Source organism: Notolepis coatsorum, assembly GCF_963971535.1.
Source record: "Notolepis coatsorum genome assembly, chromosome: 10".
Taxonomy (NCBI): Eukaryota; Metazoa; Chordata; class Actinopteri; order Aulopiformes; family Paralepididae; genus Notolepis; species Notolepis coatsorum.
In genome coordinates this window covers 113,388,833-113,409,821 of record NC_140174.1, presented here as the reverse complement: position 1 = coordinate 113,409,821, position 20,989 = coordinate 113,388,833, and the positions used below count along the sequence as shown (strand labels likewise).

The window sequence follows — 20,989 nt, the reverse complement described above, 5'->3', positions numbered from 1 at the left end:
AAAACACCACTGTCTAGTCCTGGCTCTAGGCAGAATCATGAACACTTCAATGATAGAGCTCTCATATTTGCGAACGCATAAACTATATCTTAAATCAGGGTTCGAAATTAACGGGGGCTTGTGGCAAAATGCCTGTGAAAATGGACAAAATGCCCTCAAATCAGCTAAGGGGGGCACAAAATGCCCCCGACAGTTTACTAATTATATATATATATTCTGTTGAAGTCCGACATATTTAAATATCTCCGGTCATAATGTCCTGTGAAAATAATTCCCTCGCAATAGGGCTGGGCGATATGGCCTCTAAATGATATCGCGATATTTTTTGGCCATATCACGATACACGATATATAGTCACGCCAATATGATGATTATAATAAGTCCCTGCAAAATATGTTTCCATTATTAAACCATGACGATGCTTTAAAAAATAATTAAATAAAAATGTACTAAGAGTAGTCTACTGACACACTAATAAAAAAAATTATTTACATCTAAGACAATTTATATAAAAACTATTGGGTGCCTAAGACTTTTGCACAGTACTGTGTTTTCTATCCACTTTAGCCAAACACACACACATATATATATATATATATATATATATATATATATATATATATATATATATATATACACACTACTGTGAGAAAATAATAATCACACACAAAGCCTTACAAAGGGATAATGGCTTATAGCAGACTTAATGATTTTAGAATATTTCAGATAATGAAATGAAATGTTTATATCATCAACTATCCAGTTAGTATTTATACTGTAACGTTTGGCCACTTTAAATCATTGAATGTAGAGAGAGAGCGAGAGCGTGAGAATTCACACACACACTGGGAGGCACACACACATGCAGTGAGAGGGGACAGGGAGTGAGGGAGAGGACGGAGAGAGAGAGAGAACGCGTTTGCGTTTTGAGCGTATAAGCTGCCGTAGGCGATGACGTCACACTCGAATGTAAACACAGGAAGTTGAACACACGGAGATTGAAACTGGATGCAAGAAACGAATAACCAATAAATATGAAGTTATCTTTAAACCTCTGTTGTCAAGTGTCGTCAATATAACCCACCCCCTTTTCTCACTAATGGAACTAGTGTTGTGGAGTCCGCTTTGAGCTAACGCTAGCAGCTAAGAGCTAACGCTAGTTAGCTTAGCCTATTATGGTTTAACTTAGCAGCTAACGTTAGCCCATTGCATGTCATTGAAGGTCCGCGCTGTCTGTGTAATGAAATTACAATTTCATGTAATTTAAGGTCCGCGCTGGTCTGTCTATAATGAAATGAGAGGAACGCTCTGCACTAAAGCAAGTCTCATATCAGCCGCGACGTGACAACATATACTCGATGTTCACGATATAGTAATTTACTACATCTCACGTAGAACAAGCCGCGATACATCGAGTATACTCGATATATCGCCCAGCCCTACCTCGCAACCTGTGGTTTGCTGATGAGAATGGCGGAGCTTGGTGCTGGATTAGCGAGAAGCATGCAACTGCAGAGCCGCAGAGCTCACAGTTGTGCCCGCACAGTGCAATACTCCAATTCAGCCATTGGCAATTCAGCCACTGGGTGGTAGGGCTGCACGATTAATCGTTTTTTAATCGAAATCGCGATTTGGAATGATGCAATTATCAAATCGCCAAGCCTGCAATTAAAAAAAAAACATTTTTTTTTTTTTTTTTTTTTATTTAACCAGGAAGTCCCATTGAGATACAAGATCTCCTTTGCAAGGTAGACCTGGCCAAGATGACAGCAATAACATTTGCAATACATCACACAGCAATAAAATGTGCGATACATCACACAAGAACATAATAAATGTGCATGTATACAATACATCACATGTAAACACAAAGCAGAATAGTCTACATGATAGTAAAAGTGTATAATACAGGGTAATACAGTAATTTTGCAGTTGGGACCCGACTACAGAAAGCAGCAACATTCTTCTTGTAAATTTTTTTTTAAATATGTTATAATCGCATCGCAAATCGCAATCGCAATATCTGTCAGAATAATCGCAATTAGATTATTTCCCAAAATCGTGCAGCCCTACTGGGTGGGTGGCGTTGCTGAGCGGTCCTCAGAGCGGACCTGAGAGCGCCGCTGGCTCTGCGGCTCTGCAGTTGCATACTATTGGGATTAGTTTATCGCTTCGTTGAACGTTTCAGTGAACCGGACCCCACGATAATGTTACCGTCTCTCTCTGCCAAATCTCAGTTCTTCGCTTGATATAATTAATACAAATGTCCAATATAACGGAATTCGTTAGCTCATAAAAATGTGATTATAACAGACTGCTGTTTAATGTCGGGCCGACTGCCCAGACACCTATTTGATTTCAAGTCAGCAGCATCACGGAGTCTCGAGGGACTTATTTTATTTGGAATATATTAATGACTGTATAATTTATATGCAAAAGTAGCCTAGTTTTAAGTAAAAATATTATAAATCTACATGCCTTGAGGATGTCATTCTTTATATAGCCTGCCTATCAATTGTTTTTAAGCTCAATAAACTGACCGGAATTTCTCACATTTGTCCGGGAGATTGAAATCTTCCAGGACACGGAGACCGGCCCCAAACGGAAACCCTGATGGAGACATTAACATTACGTTTTGTTTCATTTATGTGAATAGTTTATTTACAAGTGAACCAAACTTCTCCTCCATTGCAAACACCGCAACGCTCCCAGCTGTGACACACAATTTCACCCCTGTGCACACTGACAGCTATGCGTTCTCGGCTTCCCTCATGTTAAGGGGGGCCCGGGGGGACAAAAAGCCCCAGACAGTTTACTAATGATATATATATATATGGAGACATTATTAATGTCATTAACATTACGTTATAAAACATAGTATACAAATTTATATTACTATTTATTTAACTGACGAGTGAAAGACGTGATTTATTAAATCTGTTTTGATCAGACGCCGATGTCGACGTCACTCTCCCCAGTCCCCACCCTCTCACATTAGCAGGTGAGCAGCTCACCAGCATTTGATGGCATTTTGAAGACAGACAAGATGGAGCGTTTTTTATCAAACTATAAAAACATGAAGGAAAAAGAGTCTGAGAAGCAGATTCCCCAGGTCCTCAAATAATTTTTTTTAAAGCGGAGTATGATGGAGTCATGGGGATTAGATTAATTGAGTTGTATTTTTTAAATGATAAGGATGTTTAATAACCGTTTATCATAAAAATGCACTGCCCCCGAAATACAAAAAAATAAAGGGGGGGCAAAAAAAGCCCTTGAATATTTATTTTTATTTTGAACCCCGTCTTAAATTATGGCTATGTGTCTAATATGGCCGTCACTTATCAATGACTTGTTTGCAGTCAACATTGTTGAAAAGGATTGTTTTTTAATCGGTTCATTTCCGTTTTATACCATTTTGATAAACGCTTGTTTCTTGAAACTTCCAGAAGATTCTGTGATAATCGCCCTTTACTGGAATACACTGGAATACACAAAACACGTAATTTTTCGGCCTATTTATGAATTGTTTTCAAATAAACGCTAGATTATCGATAGTATATGTGTACTTATGCACGCTATAGAAGCGGGCTGAAAAATCGATTCTCTTATTTCCTGATCGCACACACACACATACACACATATGGCACACGCTGATATATAGGTGAAAATAGCTCTGATTATCCCAATACTGGTAAAATAGATTCCTTACCTCAGATCAGATGTTCTCCAAAAAGATTATTCCAATTCCTGATCGCCATTCCAAATATCGATTGCGTTTATTGATCCAACGCTGGGTACTGGAAATATATATTCCACGCTGTTCTGATGGTCCACAAAGAGTCCGATTGGCTCGGGTTACTTGCCTGAGAAGTAAAATGTGGATTCCAGACTATTTTTTTTCCCATGCGTTTCATTCAATCCAATCCAAAGGGGTGCAGTACCATCCGGGAGACTATAGGGGGCGGTATTTTCCCAATTAGAGTTCAGACAGATCCCCACTGGTAACGTGAGGCTAGATTGATGAAAAAATTATGGAAATCGATAATAAAAAAAATTACGATTTAAAAACGGCATATTTCATCGGCTGGCACTCAACGGTTGGCATGAAATAACGAATTATGCCGTGGCTGGCACTCAAAGTGTTAAGAGAAGTTATTTATATTTCAAACCTGATTAATTGCGCACTAGTTATATAACACGTTGCACATGTTATGTTATGACTTTGCCATTTCCAACCACAAAGACAGCATAAGTAACAATACGATGCATCAGTCATGAATATGCAAATCCACAACATTTCATGGTCGTTGCAGCCCTAGTTGCAAATTTATTGGGTAACAGTCAGATACATTTGGGATCTTGCCCACACCGTCCTGCCACCATTAATGACCGAAAGAAACATCCTGCGGGAGACAAACCGTCTAGTGTATTAAATCGTTTAAGTCAAGTTTGAGCCCCATAGTCCATTTCTTTTTAACGTTCCAGACATATGGTCAAATGAGTCATCGTGTGGAGTGGATTCGTAGGCTAGCCGGCAGGATTTGGAAATATGACTGCAGGGCAACCTGTCCTGAACAATGTGTTCTTCACAGCTTTGTTTGTTTTTTTGCGTGTGTGTGTGCGTCTGAGAGAGAGCGTGTGTGTAGATGTTTGTGTTAAGTGTGTGCGCGCACGCGTGTGTTTGCCGTATATGGATTTTCCACAGTCACCTACAGGAAAGAGCCTCTCTTAACACAGAACAGTGGTCCGACTGGTCAAATCAAACGGAGACAAACTCCAGGATGGAGAGAGACGAATAAAGTAGGCCTGTCCCCGACTAAGGATTTGTATAGTCGACTTTGATTGGCCAACATTTTAAACTGATAGTCGACTATAAAAAAAAAAATATATATACCGGTATATATATATATATTATTTTTTTTCGGATCATTCCATTTGGGCTGTGGGGGGTGCTTAATGTCTGAAGGAGTCAACGGAAGGCTTCTTGTCCTCTGCGAAAGCATGCAATTGGTCCACTGATGGATACATCTTGATATTTGTCTAGTCTAGTGTGTTCATTATATGGGTGAAATCCTCTTTCAGTGCCTCTGTGCCTGTTTTCTTAGGCAGTTAGCCTCACTGGTATGCACGCCATTAGCGTTAGCCACGTTTTTTATATATTTTTTTTGCATTCGACTAAGAAGTTGGCAGTCGACTACGATCGATTAGTCAACTAATAATTTAATAATATTAGAAACATGGAGATCATCTGATAATATTAGAATGAATGAATGAATGAATGAATGAATGAATGAATGAATGAATGAATGAAAACTTTATTTAACAGATTGCAGAATGGGTACAATACAGTACGGCTCAATACTCACAATTGTTAAGGGGATGCAGACCAGAGAATGACGTTTGTCTTGTTTACATCAGGGTCCCCCATTTTCAATTCATAGTGACATTTATGACACTCAACATACATGACGTTTATGGCATAGGGACATACATGACATATAGGTATTTAGTACTGTTACATTTGTGACATATACGATATTCAAATATACAGTACTGTTACCCATAGATCCTGACAGAGTATACATGATGGGGAGGGGACTGTACATTAGGAGGGGGTGGGTGGGTGGAAGAGAAATATACATACGGTGGGGAGAGAATATATACATGCGGTGGGGAGGAGACTGTCTATTAGGAGGGGGTGGGGTTGGGGGGGTTTGGACATTTACGGTGGCCAGTTTCGAATTGCTCTTTTTTATTTATTTTTTTTCCACTTTTTCTCCCATTTTTCTATATTTTTCTCCCAACCCAATTTTGTATCATCCAATTCAACCCTCCCCTGTCACGAACGCTGTTTCTTGCCTCCCACAAGCCGGCTGCAATGTGGACTAAGTCATACATAGCACAAGTCCCCTCCGGTACTTGAGGTAACAGCAGTCGCATCTTTTCACCTGCGCAGCTCGATCTCTGTGTCGAGGAGTAACGCGTGGGAGGCTCACGCTGCCCCCGACACTTCCACTGCGCAGGCGCACCAACCGACCTGTAGGAGTCGCTGTCCACAACGCCCGATCCCCACCCATCAGTTTCCCACCCCCTAATACGGCCAATGTGTATTAGTATGAACGACCAGCTATATGCCCATAACGAGAATATTATTTTTTTCTATTTTTTTTTATTTTTTTATTAGCGATCTGAATTCATATTTCATCAACCGAGTCTACCGTTGGAAAATCAGCCACCCCAGGCGCTCAGATGTGAAAAAGCGCCCCCTATCGTCTCCCAGATGGTAATTCACCCTTTTGGATTAGGGCTGCACGATTTTGGGCAATAATCTAATTGCGATTATTCTGACAGATATTGCGATTGCGATTTGCGATGCGATTATAAATTTACAAGAAGAATGTTGCTGCTTTCTGTAGTCGGGTCCCAACTGCAAAATTACTGTATTACCCTGTATTATACACTTTTACTATCATGTAGACTATTCTGCTTTGTGTTTACATGTGATGTATTGTATACATGCACATTTATTATGTTCTTGTGTGATGTATCGCACATTTTATTGCTGTGTGATGTATTGCAAATGTTATTGCTGTCATCTTGGCCAGGTCTACCTTGCAAAGGAGATCTTGTATCTCAATGGGACTTCCTGGTTAAATACATTTTTTTTTTTTTTTTTTTTTTTTTTTTTATTGCAGGCTTGGCGATTTGATAATTGCATCATTCCAAATCGCGATTTCGATTAAAAAGCGATTAATCGTGCAGCCCTATTTTGGATTGGACTCAGTGAAAATGAATGAGAAAAAAAGACCCGGACTCCACATTTTACTTCTCACTCTGTAACCGGGGTCGATCAGCTTCATGCTGGACCCTCAGAGCAGCGGGGATTATGTGTTTTTACTGTATACGAATGGCGATCAGGAATCGGAATAATCCATTTGGATACCATCTGATCTCAGGTAAGGAATCTATGTTACCAGTCTTAGGATAATCAGACCCGTTTTCACGGAGATATAAGCTTTTTTTTTCTTTTTTTGTGATATGGCTGTTTGACTCTAAGAGCGATCAGGAACTGAGAGAATCGATTTTCAGCGCGCGGCACTAGCGTGCACACGTACACATATACTATCGATAATCTAGCGTTTATTTGAAAACAATTCATAAATAGGCCGACAAATGACAACGTTCTAGAATATTACAGTACGGGGCGATTATCATGGAATCCTTTTTATTTTTTCGTGAAAACGAGGGGTTTTCTAAATGCTATGAAACGGAAATGAACTGATAAAAAAACAATCTGCTTCGACAATGTTGACTGGAAATAGGTCATTGATAATGCGACGGGCAGATTAGACACATAGCCATAATTGAAAACATAGATTAGGCGATATTAATGCTAACATTGAAGTGGATGTGGGCATTCAAGCACTAAATGTGCGCCCCCTGCTGGGCATTCAAAGTGTTAAGAGCGGTTTTGAATGTGGGTAGGGATTCACATTCCTTTACAGCTTTGGGTAGGGCGTTCCACATTGATGTGGCATAATTGCGAAACGTGTTTAGTCCCTTGTTTGAGCCGAATCTGGGTTTAACATGATTTGTTGAGCTTCCTCTGGTGTTGTGGTTGTGGTATTCACTGACCTTTGGGAAGTATTTTGACATGTACATGGGTGGTACCTTAGTCGTATAGTGCAGCGGTTCTCAACAGGGGTGCCTCAGAGAGCTGCCAGAGTGCCAGGGGTGCCTTGAGAAATTTGCACTAAAATGCTATCTGTTGCAGCTGCACTGTTTTCCATGAAAATACCATATTTTGATAAGTTTGACCATTTCTCAAAATCTGAAAATCATTATTTAATAAAACACAGAAAAGGATCACCAAATTACTCTAGATTAAAAAAACCTTTACAGACAAGTTTTCAGACTAACTTTTCACCTGGAGGATAACGTCAATTATTTGCTGTGACTGAGGATTATCGTCAGCGTTTCAGACCAGAATGGACCATTACGTAAGTCGAACACTGAATGTATACTAATGTGCAAACATATATTGAAACTTTTAATATTTCTCATATGAAGCAGAAGCACATTTCTCAGGGTGAATGTAATAACAAAAGCCTCCGCGCTCGGCCCCCGGACTATAGGCAACAGGGGCTTGTCTCGCTCCGCCAGTTTCTGACAAAAATTTGTCAAAATTGATTACTAATGTGAAAGATCGGATCGGAAACGATCGGATCGATAGATATTTAAAATCACATGATCGGGATCAGATCGGGAGCAAAAAAAGGCGATCGGGACATCCCTACTAGTTAGCTTAGCCTATTATGGTTTAACTTATCAGCTAACGTTAGCCCATTGCATGTCATTGAAGCTCCGCGCTGGTCTGTGTAATGAAATTACAATTGCATGTCATTTAAGGTCCGCGCTGGTCTGTCTATAATGAAATGAGAGGAACGATCTGCACTAAAGCAAGTCTCATATCAGCCGGGACGTGACAACATATACTCGATGTTCACGATATAGTAATTTACTACATCTCACGTAGAACAAGCCGCGATACATCGAGTATACTCGATATATCGCCCAGCCCTAGCTACTACTGAGACGAGTACTGCTGTGTTGTGAGCCGAGCGGACACCACAGGATTTTCAAAATAAGAGTATCGATATGAACTGAGCGTTGCTAGCTGCCGGAGCCATAGTTATTATAGCTGGAGCTGCGCTTGGGGCGGAAATGAGACCCGCCCGCCAAACCTTAAATCTGCCCGCCATTGGCGCTTGGCGCGTACTTATTTTGTTCCCTGTATATATATATATATTCACATTATTCAGTGTCACATAAGGTGCAGTATGCATAAGGTAGTGTTATAATTTACTATCTACTGAGTATACATTATTCACAGTATCACAGTATCCACTGAAATATACATTATTCACAGTATCACAGTATCCACATAAGGTGCAGTATGCCTAAGGTAGTGTAGGTTGTCCTCCTTGGGTTCCTATAAGTCCCAGGTCAATGTCTGGTAGCAGTCGCTGCCCCCTGTTGTGGGGCCTGGAGGCTGCTAGTCGCTGCCCACTGTTGTGGAGCTTGATGGCCGCTGGTATGAAGGACTGTCCGAGGCGGTTAGTTGAGTGTCGGGGGGGAATGAGTCTGTGGCTGAACGAGCTTCTCATCTTGACTAGCTCGTCGTAGAGGGGGTGGTAGGGTAGTAGGGGTTCTCCATGATGGCAGCCAGCTTCCTTATCATCCCCCTCTCTGCCATCACCTCTAGTCTAGGTAGCTCCACTCCCACCACGGAGTCTACATGCTTCCAGATTCTCCTGGCCTCTTTTTCTTTCTTTTCTGTAATTTTCTTCTTTTTTGTGCCTGGGGGTGACCTTGGGTCAGGGGTGTCATTCAGCTCTTCCATGTTGACTGTTTTTAGGGTGTTTTCCCCTTTTTTCTTCTTCTTAGCAGATGTGCTTGTTGAGGGCATCTCCTCCTCATCCATAGAATCAAAGGAAAAATCCCCAATCACCTCTGCTTGTTTGGGCAGATAATCAGGATTCAGGATCCCCTATCGAGTCATCATAATCACTCAGATCAGCCTCAGAGTCTTGAGGATCTTCTGGTACAAGGGCCAGAAAACCCTGTCGTCTTGAACCATAAAATAATTTAACATCCATCTAGGGCTGGGCGATATGGAAAAAAATCATATTGTGATAACGATATGATAATGTTATCATATTTCTCGATATCGATAATTGTTATAAGTATAATTTTTTATCTTTTTTTTAACAACAGATGTATGTTTATTTTGCAGCAATTCTTTGTCATTGTCGCCATCTTTAGTGTTACATCCCCTCACACTCCAGTTCTCAGGCTGCAGCTGGTTTAAAAGCGAAAGTAAACCGGCTTCTCTGCTGGCTGTGGCTCCAGGGGAGTTGAACAGTTCTGGCTCTGCTAGTTTATTTTCGATCTTTTGGCGCTTTTTTGGTGGACAAACCACTGCACATGTGCACCGTGACTCGTGACTGGAGTCTAGTTCTGCTAGCACACATAGCCTACTGTGTACAGACGGTTTCAAACTGTATTTTAAATTAGAAAGCAAACAAAATAAATGGACAAGAGAAAAATAAATTTGGTCAGTATTGTCTTTTGGACAAGCAAAGCCATTACTTTAAGTTGCAGGCAAGAAAGACAAGTCTGTCCACTGTCTCTGGTTTTAAAACTGCCCTGTTGCAGGTCACAAAAACAAACAAAAAAACATAAAAAAAAAACGATTTTTCGATTTCTTTTTTATTTCGATATTCGATATCGATTATTAAAATATATCGCGATATTTATCGTTATCGTTATATCGCCCAGCCCTACCCATCTATTATTTGTAAAACACAGAAACAGAAGGGGGGAGAAAATGCACTATTATATATAAATGTCAGCATGTTTGTTACAAAAATCATTAGGGCTGTCTTAAAGGCCAACCTCTAGGTTAAACCCTACTGAATGATTTACATTATTACAAATATGGTAACGTGGTTAGCTTTAGAGATGGATGGATGGCTATAATCACGGAGCAATAGTGAGGTGAAACAGATACATTTCCATTCGGCTAGTAGTAGCAAGCATATATCTATGGTAGCAAGGCTCTCTGCCTGCCACTAGCTGTGTGACTCTCAGCGCCCCCTGGTGATACCCCTGGTGACCAATACCTGTTGTGACGACATTACACGTGCACGTTATAAACCATTGATTAAAATATGCAAGTGCATGTTGATTGTGTTGGGCAGACAAAATGTTTTGATAAAAACGCTAAAACTGGGTCAATTTCAATACTTTTTTTTACAATTCTTCATGAAAGTCACTGTTGGCCTAGTCCACATTGTTTATTGAACAAAAATACAACGTGGAGGTTGACCTTTAAATGCTTAAAAGTTAAAAAAAAATCAAAAAAATCTTTTCAATTTTTTATTTTTTTTACTTCGATTTGTGTGTGTGTGTGTGTGTGTGTGAACTACCCATCCCAGTTAGGACAGCCGAATCCCGTCCAATCTTTCGCCGTCGACTAAAGACTCACTTCTTCAACCATTATCTGAAATGATAAAAAAAAAATAAAAAAATCTAACCGTGACTAACCTTACTGTCATGCACTTGTCCTAATAAACTAACCTACACTGTAACACGCAACACTTTGATGAACATTGTTACTCAGCTGATAGAGTTGTACCCTTCTTGCTGTCTTGTCGTACAGAACTTGTAAGTCGCTTTGGATAAAAGCGTCAGCTAAATGACTAAATGTAAGTGTGTGTGTGTAGGTGTGTGTGTAGGTGTGTGTGTGTGTGTGTGTGTGCGCGCACCTTGTAGAATTATACTGGGATGAATAAACAAAATAGGAAATAAAATGTAGAAATGCATGCAATACATAAATAAATATGAATCTCCATATATGAAATATAACATTTAGATAAGGTGCTACTGAGATGTTTTGGTGAGTTCTTTGTTTTTTTGTGGAAGTTGCCCTTCTTAAAAATGCATGAACATTCACTGATAATTGGTCTGTAGTGGAGTCTACAAGGTCTACATTGCCGGACCATGTAGAATCCGGACCTTGTAGACTGACATAATTCTGTGCATAGTTTAGTCTACACAGGCCATATTTCAAATAATCAATCTTACTTCATTCATCTTAAACATTCTTGATTTGGGGGATTGGTAGTTCCCATGAAATCTGAAGTTGTTCAAACGACAACAGCGATCCACCTTGAATTAAATCACACAGCCGAGTGAAACCTTGTTGGATGCGTCAGTCACGAAAGGGGCTACTTAATTAATTAATCCAACCCACTTTATTTATAGAGCACATTTAAAAACAACAACTTTTACGAAAGTGCTGTACAAGTCCCACAACATAAGATAATTTTTTTTTTTTTCTCTCGACGCTTCGAATTAAAATCGAAGCTCGGCCCCGAAGCTTCGATTGCCAAAAAAAGCTTCGAAGGTCAGCCCTATCATACATAATCAGTATAATAACACTATGAATGTAACATATTAACAATAATGCATCAACAGAAGTGTTTTTATTCAATAGAAAATAGTCAATTTGAATGAGATTAGCATAACTTCACCAAACTGTTACCAAACGGTTGAGTTTCTTCTCCATGCAAAATATTACCATAAATTGTCCACTCAGCCGTCTGGTAGAGCATCTTTAAAAAAGAAATTGACCCTTATAAAACATTTTTGTGTTGCATCAAGTTACATAATTATGTTAAGTAATGTGTTAGATGATATAATATGTTGAAAAAACTAAGCTTACCTTTGAAAATCCAGCCAAAAATAGTTCACATGTCAGGAGAGATTTTTCAGTTTCTAACTTGCTGGTAGCACACTGAGTGAGAAGGCTACTGTCAAAAAGCAGAGTGCCATCTAGTGGATATTTTTGGCATAGCATACGTGAACCGAATGGTAGAGATGGCTCAAAAAGGCTCAGTTAAGTTTAACACATTTTTCAATGGGAGATAGTGACTAAAAATGTGCTATTCCAAATGGTTGAGCAGACTATTATTTAATTTCTTCCCACGGCGACTATGGATAGGGAATTTCTTTATTTAATTAAAATGTTCACAACAACATGGATGCATGTACTCTGTCAGCATGTTTAATATCCATAATACTAAAGGTTTGACTAAGATTTTTATGAAACTTTATTGTAAAAAAATAAAAATAATAATCGGCAGGGTCGGTCGGCAACCGGAACCAAACCATTATTTTTGTTAGGCCCTAGCAATAAGCAGCTATAACTAGAACGCGTCGATAACTATATAGTTCCAATAGACTAACATTACACTTCTGTGATTTAAATGTGTCCTTACCTTAGACTCAGGGGTTGTATTGTTGGATGCAGTTCCCTGTTGGTCAGTTTGTGTCTGTTCTCCATCTTCTGCTGTGTTTATCCTCTTCAAATAGCGCAGCATATTTGCGGTGCTCTCTTCACTGAGAGGATGCCAGTATAACGCGTTTTTATTATTATTATAACATTCTGATCTTTTCGCGGTTCTTGTACAGTGGTCTCGTGCGACTGTCAATTACCAGCTGTCACTCACTGTGTCAACCAGGGTTAAATACCAGTGGAGAAAGCCTAGGTAAGAGAGATTTCCCTCACCTTAACATGTTTTTCTTTTTCGATGTGAGATTCATTCGGGGTGTGACGCTGCTGCAGCGCGACTGGCTGATGTGAATGGTGGGCGGGAGCTTGATACTGGATTAGCGTATCGCTGCGTTGGGAGGCGGAGATAGTCATTGGATTCGGCAAATCACGCAACGTTTAGACTTCAGTGAACTCTGTGAACTCAGTCAGCACGAGACATGCACCATTTGACCGCAATATATACGCGCACTGACAGTTGGCTAATTGACATTTCCTGTGAAAAAAAAAATCCTCATCGTCCCGTTTGTGTCCCGGCAAAGATTTCTGTTCGTCCCAAATCAATATTTGATCGTCCAGGGGACGACAGGACATCGTTAGTATTGAGTCTTGAGATATAGTTTATGTGTTCGCAAATGTGCTCGCCCTCCCATTGACTACAGCACTGGCACTCAAGCGCTAAATTGTGCACCCCCTGCTGGCACCCCCCACAGCCCAAATGGAATAAAATCATATTTTTTTGTATTATTATTATATTTTTGCATTCGGGGGGTAGTCTAGTTCAGAGAAGCGGCGCTCATGATTCAGCAGCGGCGCCGAATGCATATAAGGGAAACACTGCTAGGGATGGACACTAGTAATGGGGGGGGGGGGGGGGGGGGGGTCGACTACCGGCAAATTTCGGCCAATCAAAGTAACATTGTTCGTCAGTGTTGAACTTGGGTACCACTGCCACAGTCTTGAGTGTATAGTAGTAAAGACATATTGGCATAGTAGGTAGGTAGTAATATAGGCAAGGAAGTAGGCTTGGGCGGTATCCTTTTTTTCACACCGGCAAACCTTTATGTTATAATACCCCGGTGCACGGTATTTGACGGTATGACTTTCATTTTCATCAGGGGGGGGGGGGTTTACGTGTTACCAAGTAAACAAATCATCGTCAGCTCTCATGGTAGTCCCGCACCGGTAGAAGCCCGCACCGTTTTAGCGTTAGCATCTAGCCTATAGCCATGGCAGACTATTTGATTCCTTAAGGGTTAGAAATTGCCTGGGTTTTGGTGATATGCTCCCGAAATGCTCCCGTTGTTTGGCTACTTCTATGTGCAGTGAAAACTACTCGAATGCTTTATAACCTAGTCATTGATTTAGTTCAGGGTAATCTAAGATTAGCCGCAGAGCTAACGCTACTTAACGTGAGCTAACGCTAGTTATTCAAGCTCAGTAGCTCACAGAGAGAGATAAACAGCTGACAGCGGATAGTACAGGACGGTACAAATACAATAAAAAGGCGGGTGGGGGCTGTTGTGTAAACCTTGTACTCTTTAGTTCACATATAATAAGAGACGGATTATTTGCTTGCTCCACAACAACACTGCTCTCGTCACAACGCTTTACGGTATTTTCACAGCACTGTCGCAACATTACCGTAAAACGTGAACACCGTTGTGACCCACTCGCTCCACTAGAGCGGTCTCGCCCTCTGCTGGCGCGTGTGTGTGCACTACACTCAGTGTGTGCACTACACTCAAAACTCCGTTTCACTGTTATAGAAACTGAAGCGCATCTGTGATTTTGACGGTGATGGACGGTATTGAAAATCAATACCGTCCGTCGGTATTTCTAAATACCCCGGTATACATTAATACCGTCATACCGCCCCAAGCCTACAAGGAAGATTACTTTTTTGCCAACAGCTAGGCTAGCTGGTCGGTATCCGCCTCCATTAACTTGTGCTAAGCTAGGCTGTGTGTGTGAGAGCCTGTGTGTTTCCACAGGTAGCATAGTTTTATGTAACTTGTTTGCCAGTTTTGTGTGTGTGCGTGTCATTGTGTGTGTGTGTGTGCGTGTGTGTCATTGTGTGTGTGCGTGTTGTTTTGCTAAGCTCTTGCAGGCCTGTCCCAGCTCGAGGGGGGGGGGGGGGGGGGGGGGGGGGGGAAACCAAACCAGACCAAACCAAACCAAACGCTGAAACATCTCCGTGACACAAACGCACTCTTTCCTGCGAGCTGCAGTCCTTCCTGCTGCTTCGCTCAGAGACGTCATTGTTCCTGCAAAGATGGAAAAGAAAAACAATGAACACATTGCAGAGAGTCTGAGGCTCACCTAGGGCTGGGCGATAAAACGATAACGAGAATTATCTCGCTATATTTTAATAATCGATAATAGAAATAATATCTAATACATTTTTTATTTTTTTTCAAACTGTAAAATACAGTTTGAAACCGTCTGTACACAGTAGGCTATGTGTGCTAGCAGAGCTAGTAGGGCTGACTTTCTAATTTCTTTTTGGAATTTGAAGCTTCGGGGCCGAGATTCGATTTTAATTCGAAGCTTCAAGATTATAAAAATAAATATATATATATATATTATAAATAATCATTCAAAAAAAAAAAAATAATCTTTATTTTTTATGTTGTGGGACTTGTACAGCACTTTGTCAGTGCTGTAAAGTTTAAACCTTTTTAAATCTTAGACAAACGAAACACAAATCTGTCAGTGCCGAGTCCGACCTCATCTTAAATAACAAACAGCATTGCTTGTTGTAGTTAACAAAGAGAGGCAGAGTTGATTTTGCACAAAACATTTACGAAGCTTCGAAGTATTTAAGACAGCCCTAAGAGCTAGTCTCCAGTCGCGAGTCGCGGTGGTTTGTCCACCAAAAAAGCACCAAAAGATAGAAAAGAAACTAGCAGAGCCAGAACTGTTCAACTCTCCAAGCACTGGATCACACAAACATTATGTAGAATGCATAATTTTACTTTAGATACTTAAGTACATTCAATAGAAAATACTTCTACTTTTTCTTAAGTATAATTTGAATGGAGGACTTTTACTTTTACCAGAGTACTCATTTATCTGGGTATTTCTACTTTTACATAAGTAAAGGAACTGTGTACTTCTTCCACCGCTGTAGAACACGAAGAACACCTTTCTCGAGTGATTACTGTCTGTTACAGAACAGATCAATGTTACCTGCTCTTCTTTCCATATATTGGTCCTCGCATTGAACAGGAACGTGCAACAGATGGCACAATCATATTGTAATTTGCACTGGGAAAAATGTATACGGTAAAATATCGTTATGCCGTCTAAAATAAGAAAACCATTGTGATATCATATTCTGACCATATCGACCAGCCCAGCTTGCAGGCAAGATCGCTTTGAAACGAAATACAGTAGTTGACAGGAAATTACTTTGTCATGTAGCCATGTTTTTATTTTTTGTGCATTTAATTTGTTAAGCTATACCAATGTTTTCTCTCTCTGTCTCTCTGTCTGTCTCTCTTTCTCTCTCTCTTCCCACAGGGTCAGGATGTCCATCTTGCTGGTGCTGTAAGCAGGACCACCATGTCCCCTAACCGTAATCCCAGGCCAATGTGGCTCCTTTGGCTCCTAGTGGGCCTCTCTGCTACACACAGTGATGCCAAAGATGGTAAGAACCTTTGAACCCTCTTCTGAAATTAATAATAATAATAATAATAATAATAATAATAATAATAATAATAATAATAATAATAATAATAATAATAATAACTTTATTTATATAGCACCTTTCATACAGGGGATTGCAGTTCAAAGTGCTTTACATCAGTAAGAACTAAGACATAAAATCAGTGTAAAACAAGCAGCAAAGCATAAAGTGGGATAAAGTAATGCAGATATATTACCGTAATTCCTCTAATAGTAACCGGGTCTCAAATACAAGCCGGGTCTCTATTAATGGCCGGGTGCGCTCTTGAGCTAAGCAATTATAAGCCGGCCTCCTAATACAAGCCGGGTTACTAATATACTGAGCTGCCATACTGAGCTAGTTACTTGATTTCACTTTGAAAACGTTGAAATTACCTGTAATTGCACTGTTTACTATTTCATACAGTACTTGGTTTCAATAAATGAACCCAGTACATTTTACTGGGTTCAAACTGACACAAAATGTTGATTTATTCATTATGATCCATTTGAAAATTTGAAATATAGGCCTCCCTCTTATACAGGCCTCCTCCTAATACAAGCCTGGTACCCGCTACAGTTGAAACAAATACAAGCCGGGGTTACTATTAGAGGAATTACGGTAATTAAATCATATCAGAACCTCACGTTCCAAATTGCTAGGTTATGTTGGAAATATGGGTCTTTACTAGGGATGGGCTTGAGTCAGACGCGGCAATATAGGCGAGGCTGCTGAGGCAGCCGCCTTAGGGCCCGCGGGGGGTCTGGGGCCCGGGCCGGGACTGAATGGAGTTGCCGTTCGTGGGACTGGATCGACAGACTGCATTGCGCCATGCCCCGGGTCCTATGTTCCCCGGGCCCCCTATGTTTCCCATGTTCCAAAAGGGTTCTATGTTCCCCGGGCCCCCTATGTTCCCCCTATGTTTCCCCGGTAGCGATAAATGCTCGCCCCAGGCTCGCCACAGCAGTGGATGGATTTAAAAGATAGACACTTTTATAGATAATTAATTTGTATCGCAACGGAGTCATGGATCTAGTCGTGCCACGTAGCATTATGTCGACAAAATTCAAATAGAATAAACAAGTCTAAAACAAAGAATTTTAAACAAAGTTTAGCCTATTAAATCATTTTATAAGCGTTCGTTTATTTGTGGTCTGTGTGAGAACTGAAGCAACCATCTGCAGAACACCAGCCTCTCCTCGCCTCTCCTCTCCTCTCCTCTCCTCTCCTCTCCTCTCCTCTCCTCTCCTCTCCTCTCCTCTCCTCTCCTCTCCTCTCCTCTCCTCTCCTCTCCTCTCCTCTCCTCTCCTCTCCTCTCCTCTCCTCCCCTCCTCTCTCTGTCCCCACGCTGTCAGGCCCTCCTATTCTTCCCGATTGTAGCCTAAAATAAATTAAAGAATGATGATTGCTGGGAAATGTTGTCTCTCCTGTTGTGCCTCCAGTGCAAAATCTGATTTGTTACTGGAGGACAACAACATTACCCAGCAATCAATGCGTCATGAGACAATTTACCTGGTGCGGAAATTAAAACGAACAGCAGACGTCTGTCTCTTACAGCGAGTGAAATCATCAGTGACAGTGAGTGAAAGTGAATGATCCATATTCCGCAACCATGCCGCCTAAGCCTTACAAACATGAATGTGGCCGTCAAAAAAGAACAGACAAAAAAGAACGGGACGAGAAGAACGCAAAGCTACCTAAATTAGACGCATTTGTTATAAAAGTAACAGGGAAACAACCTCGTGCCGACGTTCCTCCTCTTCCTGACCCCCCATGCAGATATATGAGAAGGCAAAACGTCTATCTGACCACTACAACAGGGACCTAGCAAATTACTTTGCCACTCAACTCCTGTCATTCAGGGTCTGTTTTAAACAAGAGATCGCTAAGGAGTCGTCAGTGTTCCAACTTGCAAAAATGCTCTTTGTGGATCATCAGTCCGTAACTTCCTCGTTCACTGAGGTGTGTACTGCCATGCTGTTATTCCTGACGTTACCTGTGACTGTGGCGACAGCCGAGCGATCCTTCTCCAAGTTAAAACTTATTAAGACCTACCTGCGGAGCGCCATGGGTCAGGAGAGACTGAGTGGGCTTGCAATCCTGTCCATTGAAAACACCAGAGCCCGGGAGTTGGACATTAAAGACATTGTCGAGGATTTTGCACAACGCAAGGCTCTTGTATGCCATTCAAATAGGTGAGTAAACTGCCCTTTTCTCTATAATAGTATTTATTATCTGTCTGCTTTATATACCGCTGCGGCCTCACGGCCAGTGTGGGGACAGAGAGAGCTGGGCTGGTGTTCTGCAGATGGATGCTTCTCAGTTCTCACACAGACCGCAAATAAACGAACGCTTATATATAAAATGATTTAATAGGCTAAACTTCGTTCAAAATTCTTTGTTTTAGACTTGTTTATTCTATTTTAATTTTGTCGACATAATGCTACGTGGCACGACTAGATCCGTGACTCCGTTGCGATACAAATGAATTATCTATAAAAGTGGCTATCTTTTAAATCCACTGTTGTGGCGAGCCTGGGGCCTGCTTTATATACCGCGCGCGGAGAACACTCTCCGTGGTGCTGAAACGTTTTTTCCTGTTTTATTCCACTATTCCAGGAATTTCCAGAATTGTGTGTGAGAGATGGGGTCATAGAAGAGAGAGATGAGAGAGAGACCTGCATGACCAAGCTTGACTTCACAGTAGAAGAGAGAAGACAAAAGCGATTTGATCACTTTATTTTTTTATGACCCTCCATGCTCCGTGACTTTCCTTATTGAAGCGTTCTTATTAACGTGCGTGTTGCGCACACGTGGGAGGAGGGAGGGCAATGACAATGCATTGCGATGCTTAATGCTTATTGTCGGTCAAAACAGTCAGCTACCATTTGTAATAATTACATTACCTCGACTCTGTCTGCAGCAGGTCTCTTGGTCAGCAGTGTTTAATTACAGGGTGTGTTCTCTTTGGCTAGCAGTGTTTAGGTACCCAATGGGCTTCATTCATGAAGCGATATAAGTAGGGATGGGTACCGAATTCGGTACTTTTGAGGTACCGAACCGAAACACGTCGGTACTACCGAGTATCGAATGAAGTGAGAAACAAAAAAAAGAAAGAAAAAAAGAAAAAAATCTTAATTTTTTTTTTACTTTTACTTTTTTTTTTTTTTTTTTTTTACTTTTTTTTTTCTCATGTCAACGTTCACACGCACAATATATGCTTACCTGGGATTTGACTTGATTCAACAACAAAGCAGTCGGAGCAATGACAAGCCGAAAACTGTCGAAATTGTAGTTATTTGAAGTTTGGATTTTTTTTTACGACTGAGGTAGGTAAATAAAATTTCTTGAGACTAAAGTACCGAAAAAAGGTACCGTTGGGTACCGGTATCGATTCACAGGTACCGGTACCGGTATCGGTTCAAATGTGAAAGGTACCCATCCCTAGATATAAGAACATATTCCATTCTTAACTAGCATTTCCTCTTATTTTGTTCTTACCTGGGATTCAGCAATGTTTTCTTATTCTTGCTTTTCTCTCAGGCAAGACCAAATTCTAAGAGTGGTCGAGAGCACTCTTACCCAGATGAGAAACATTTTAAAAAGCCTACCATTCCTAATAATAATAATACATCAGATTTATATAGCGCTTTTCCTAATGCTCAAAGACACTTTACAAAACAAACAATACAATACAATACAGTTTTAGTAGATGCAATAAAAAAAGATATATAAAAAGGTGAGAGAGGAAGGAGTTCATGGGTTGAAAGCAAACCATTGGTCAATTGCCCCCAAATATGACTTTATAAACCCAGAACACTTCAATAATAATAATAATTATTATTATTATAACTTATTGCGTGCATTCTGCTTCTGAAATGGATTATATATTGCTGTTGGAACAGTTAGATGCTGGCTGCCCAGGCGTACGCATAAAACGCATATTTACAACATCTCCTCTCCTCTCTTCTCTTCTCCACAACTACAAGTTCTGAGCACACTCTGTTTTAGCCACAGGGACCTTTCAGAGAGAGATGACGGGTGACAGATCCAGGTTCTTGACAAGCGCGCAGTTGTTCAGTATTGACAAAGCCTACTTTGCTGGAACGATTTATTTCGCACTATACAGTATACGTATAAGTGTAACGGATGGTATCGTGAAGCGCAGTCAAGAAGGGCTGGGGTGAGTAGCGGTGCCAGGTAGGGATGGGAATCGAAAACCGGTTCCGGTTGGGAACCGGTTCCTAATTGGCCGATGCCTGGAACCGTGTGGCTCCCGTGACTTTCGATTCCCTTATCGCTGCCAGGTTTTTCCTAGTTGCGTAATAATGTTAGCGTTAGCATGTAGCCATGGCAGACTCTATTTGATTCATTAAGGGCTCGAAATTGCCTGGGTTTTGGTAATATGCTCCCGAAATGCT

General features: G+C 40.8%; 1 protein-coding gene across 1 annotated transcript in view; it reads left to right on the top strand.

The window, feature by feature from the left end:
- The window catches only part of lifra (LIF receptor subunit alpha a), a 149,894-nt gene that overhangs the window by 14,000 nt on the left and 114,905 nt on the right, over positions 1–20,989 (top strand). Inside the window, exon 2 of the mRNA XM_084322882.1 lies at positions 16,424–16,550. Coding sequence (XP_084179008.1) covers positions 16,466–16,550 — 85 coding nt within the window. The 5' untranslated portion in view covers positions 16,424–16,465. The remainder of the gene's footprint in view (positions 1–16,423; positions 16,551–20,989) is intronic.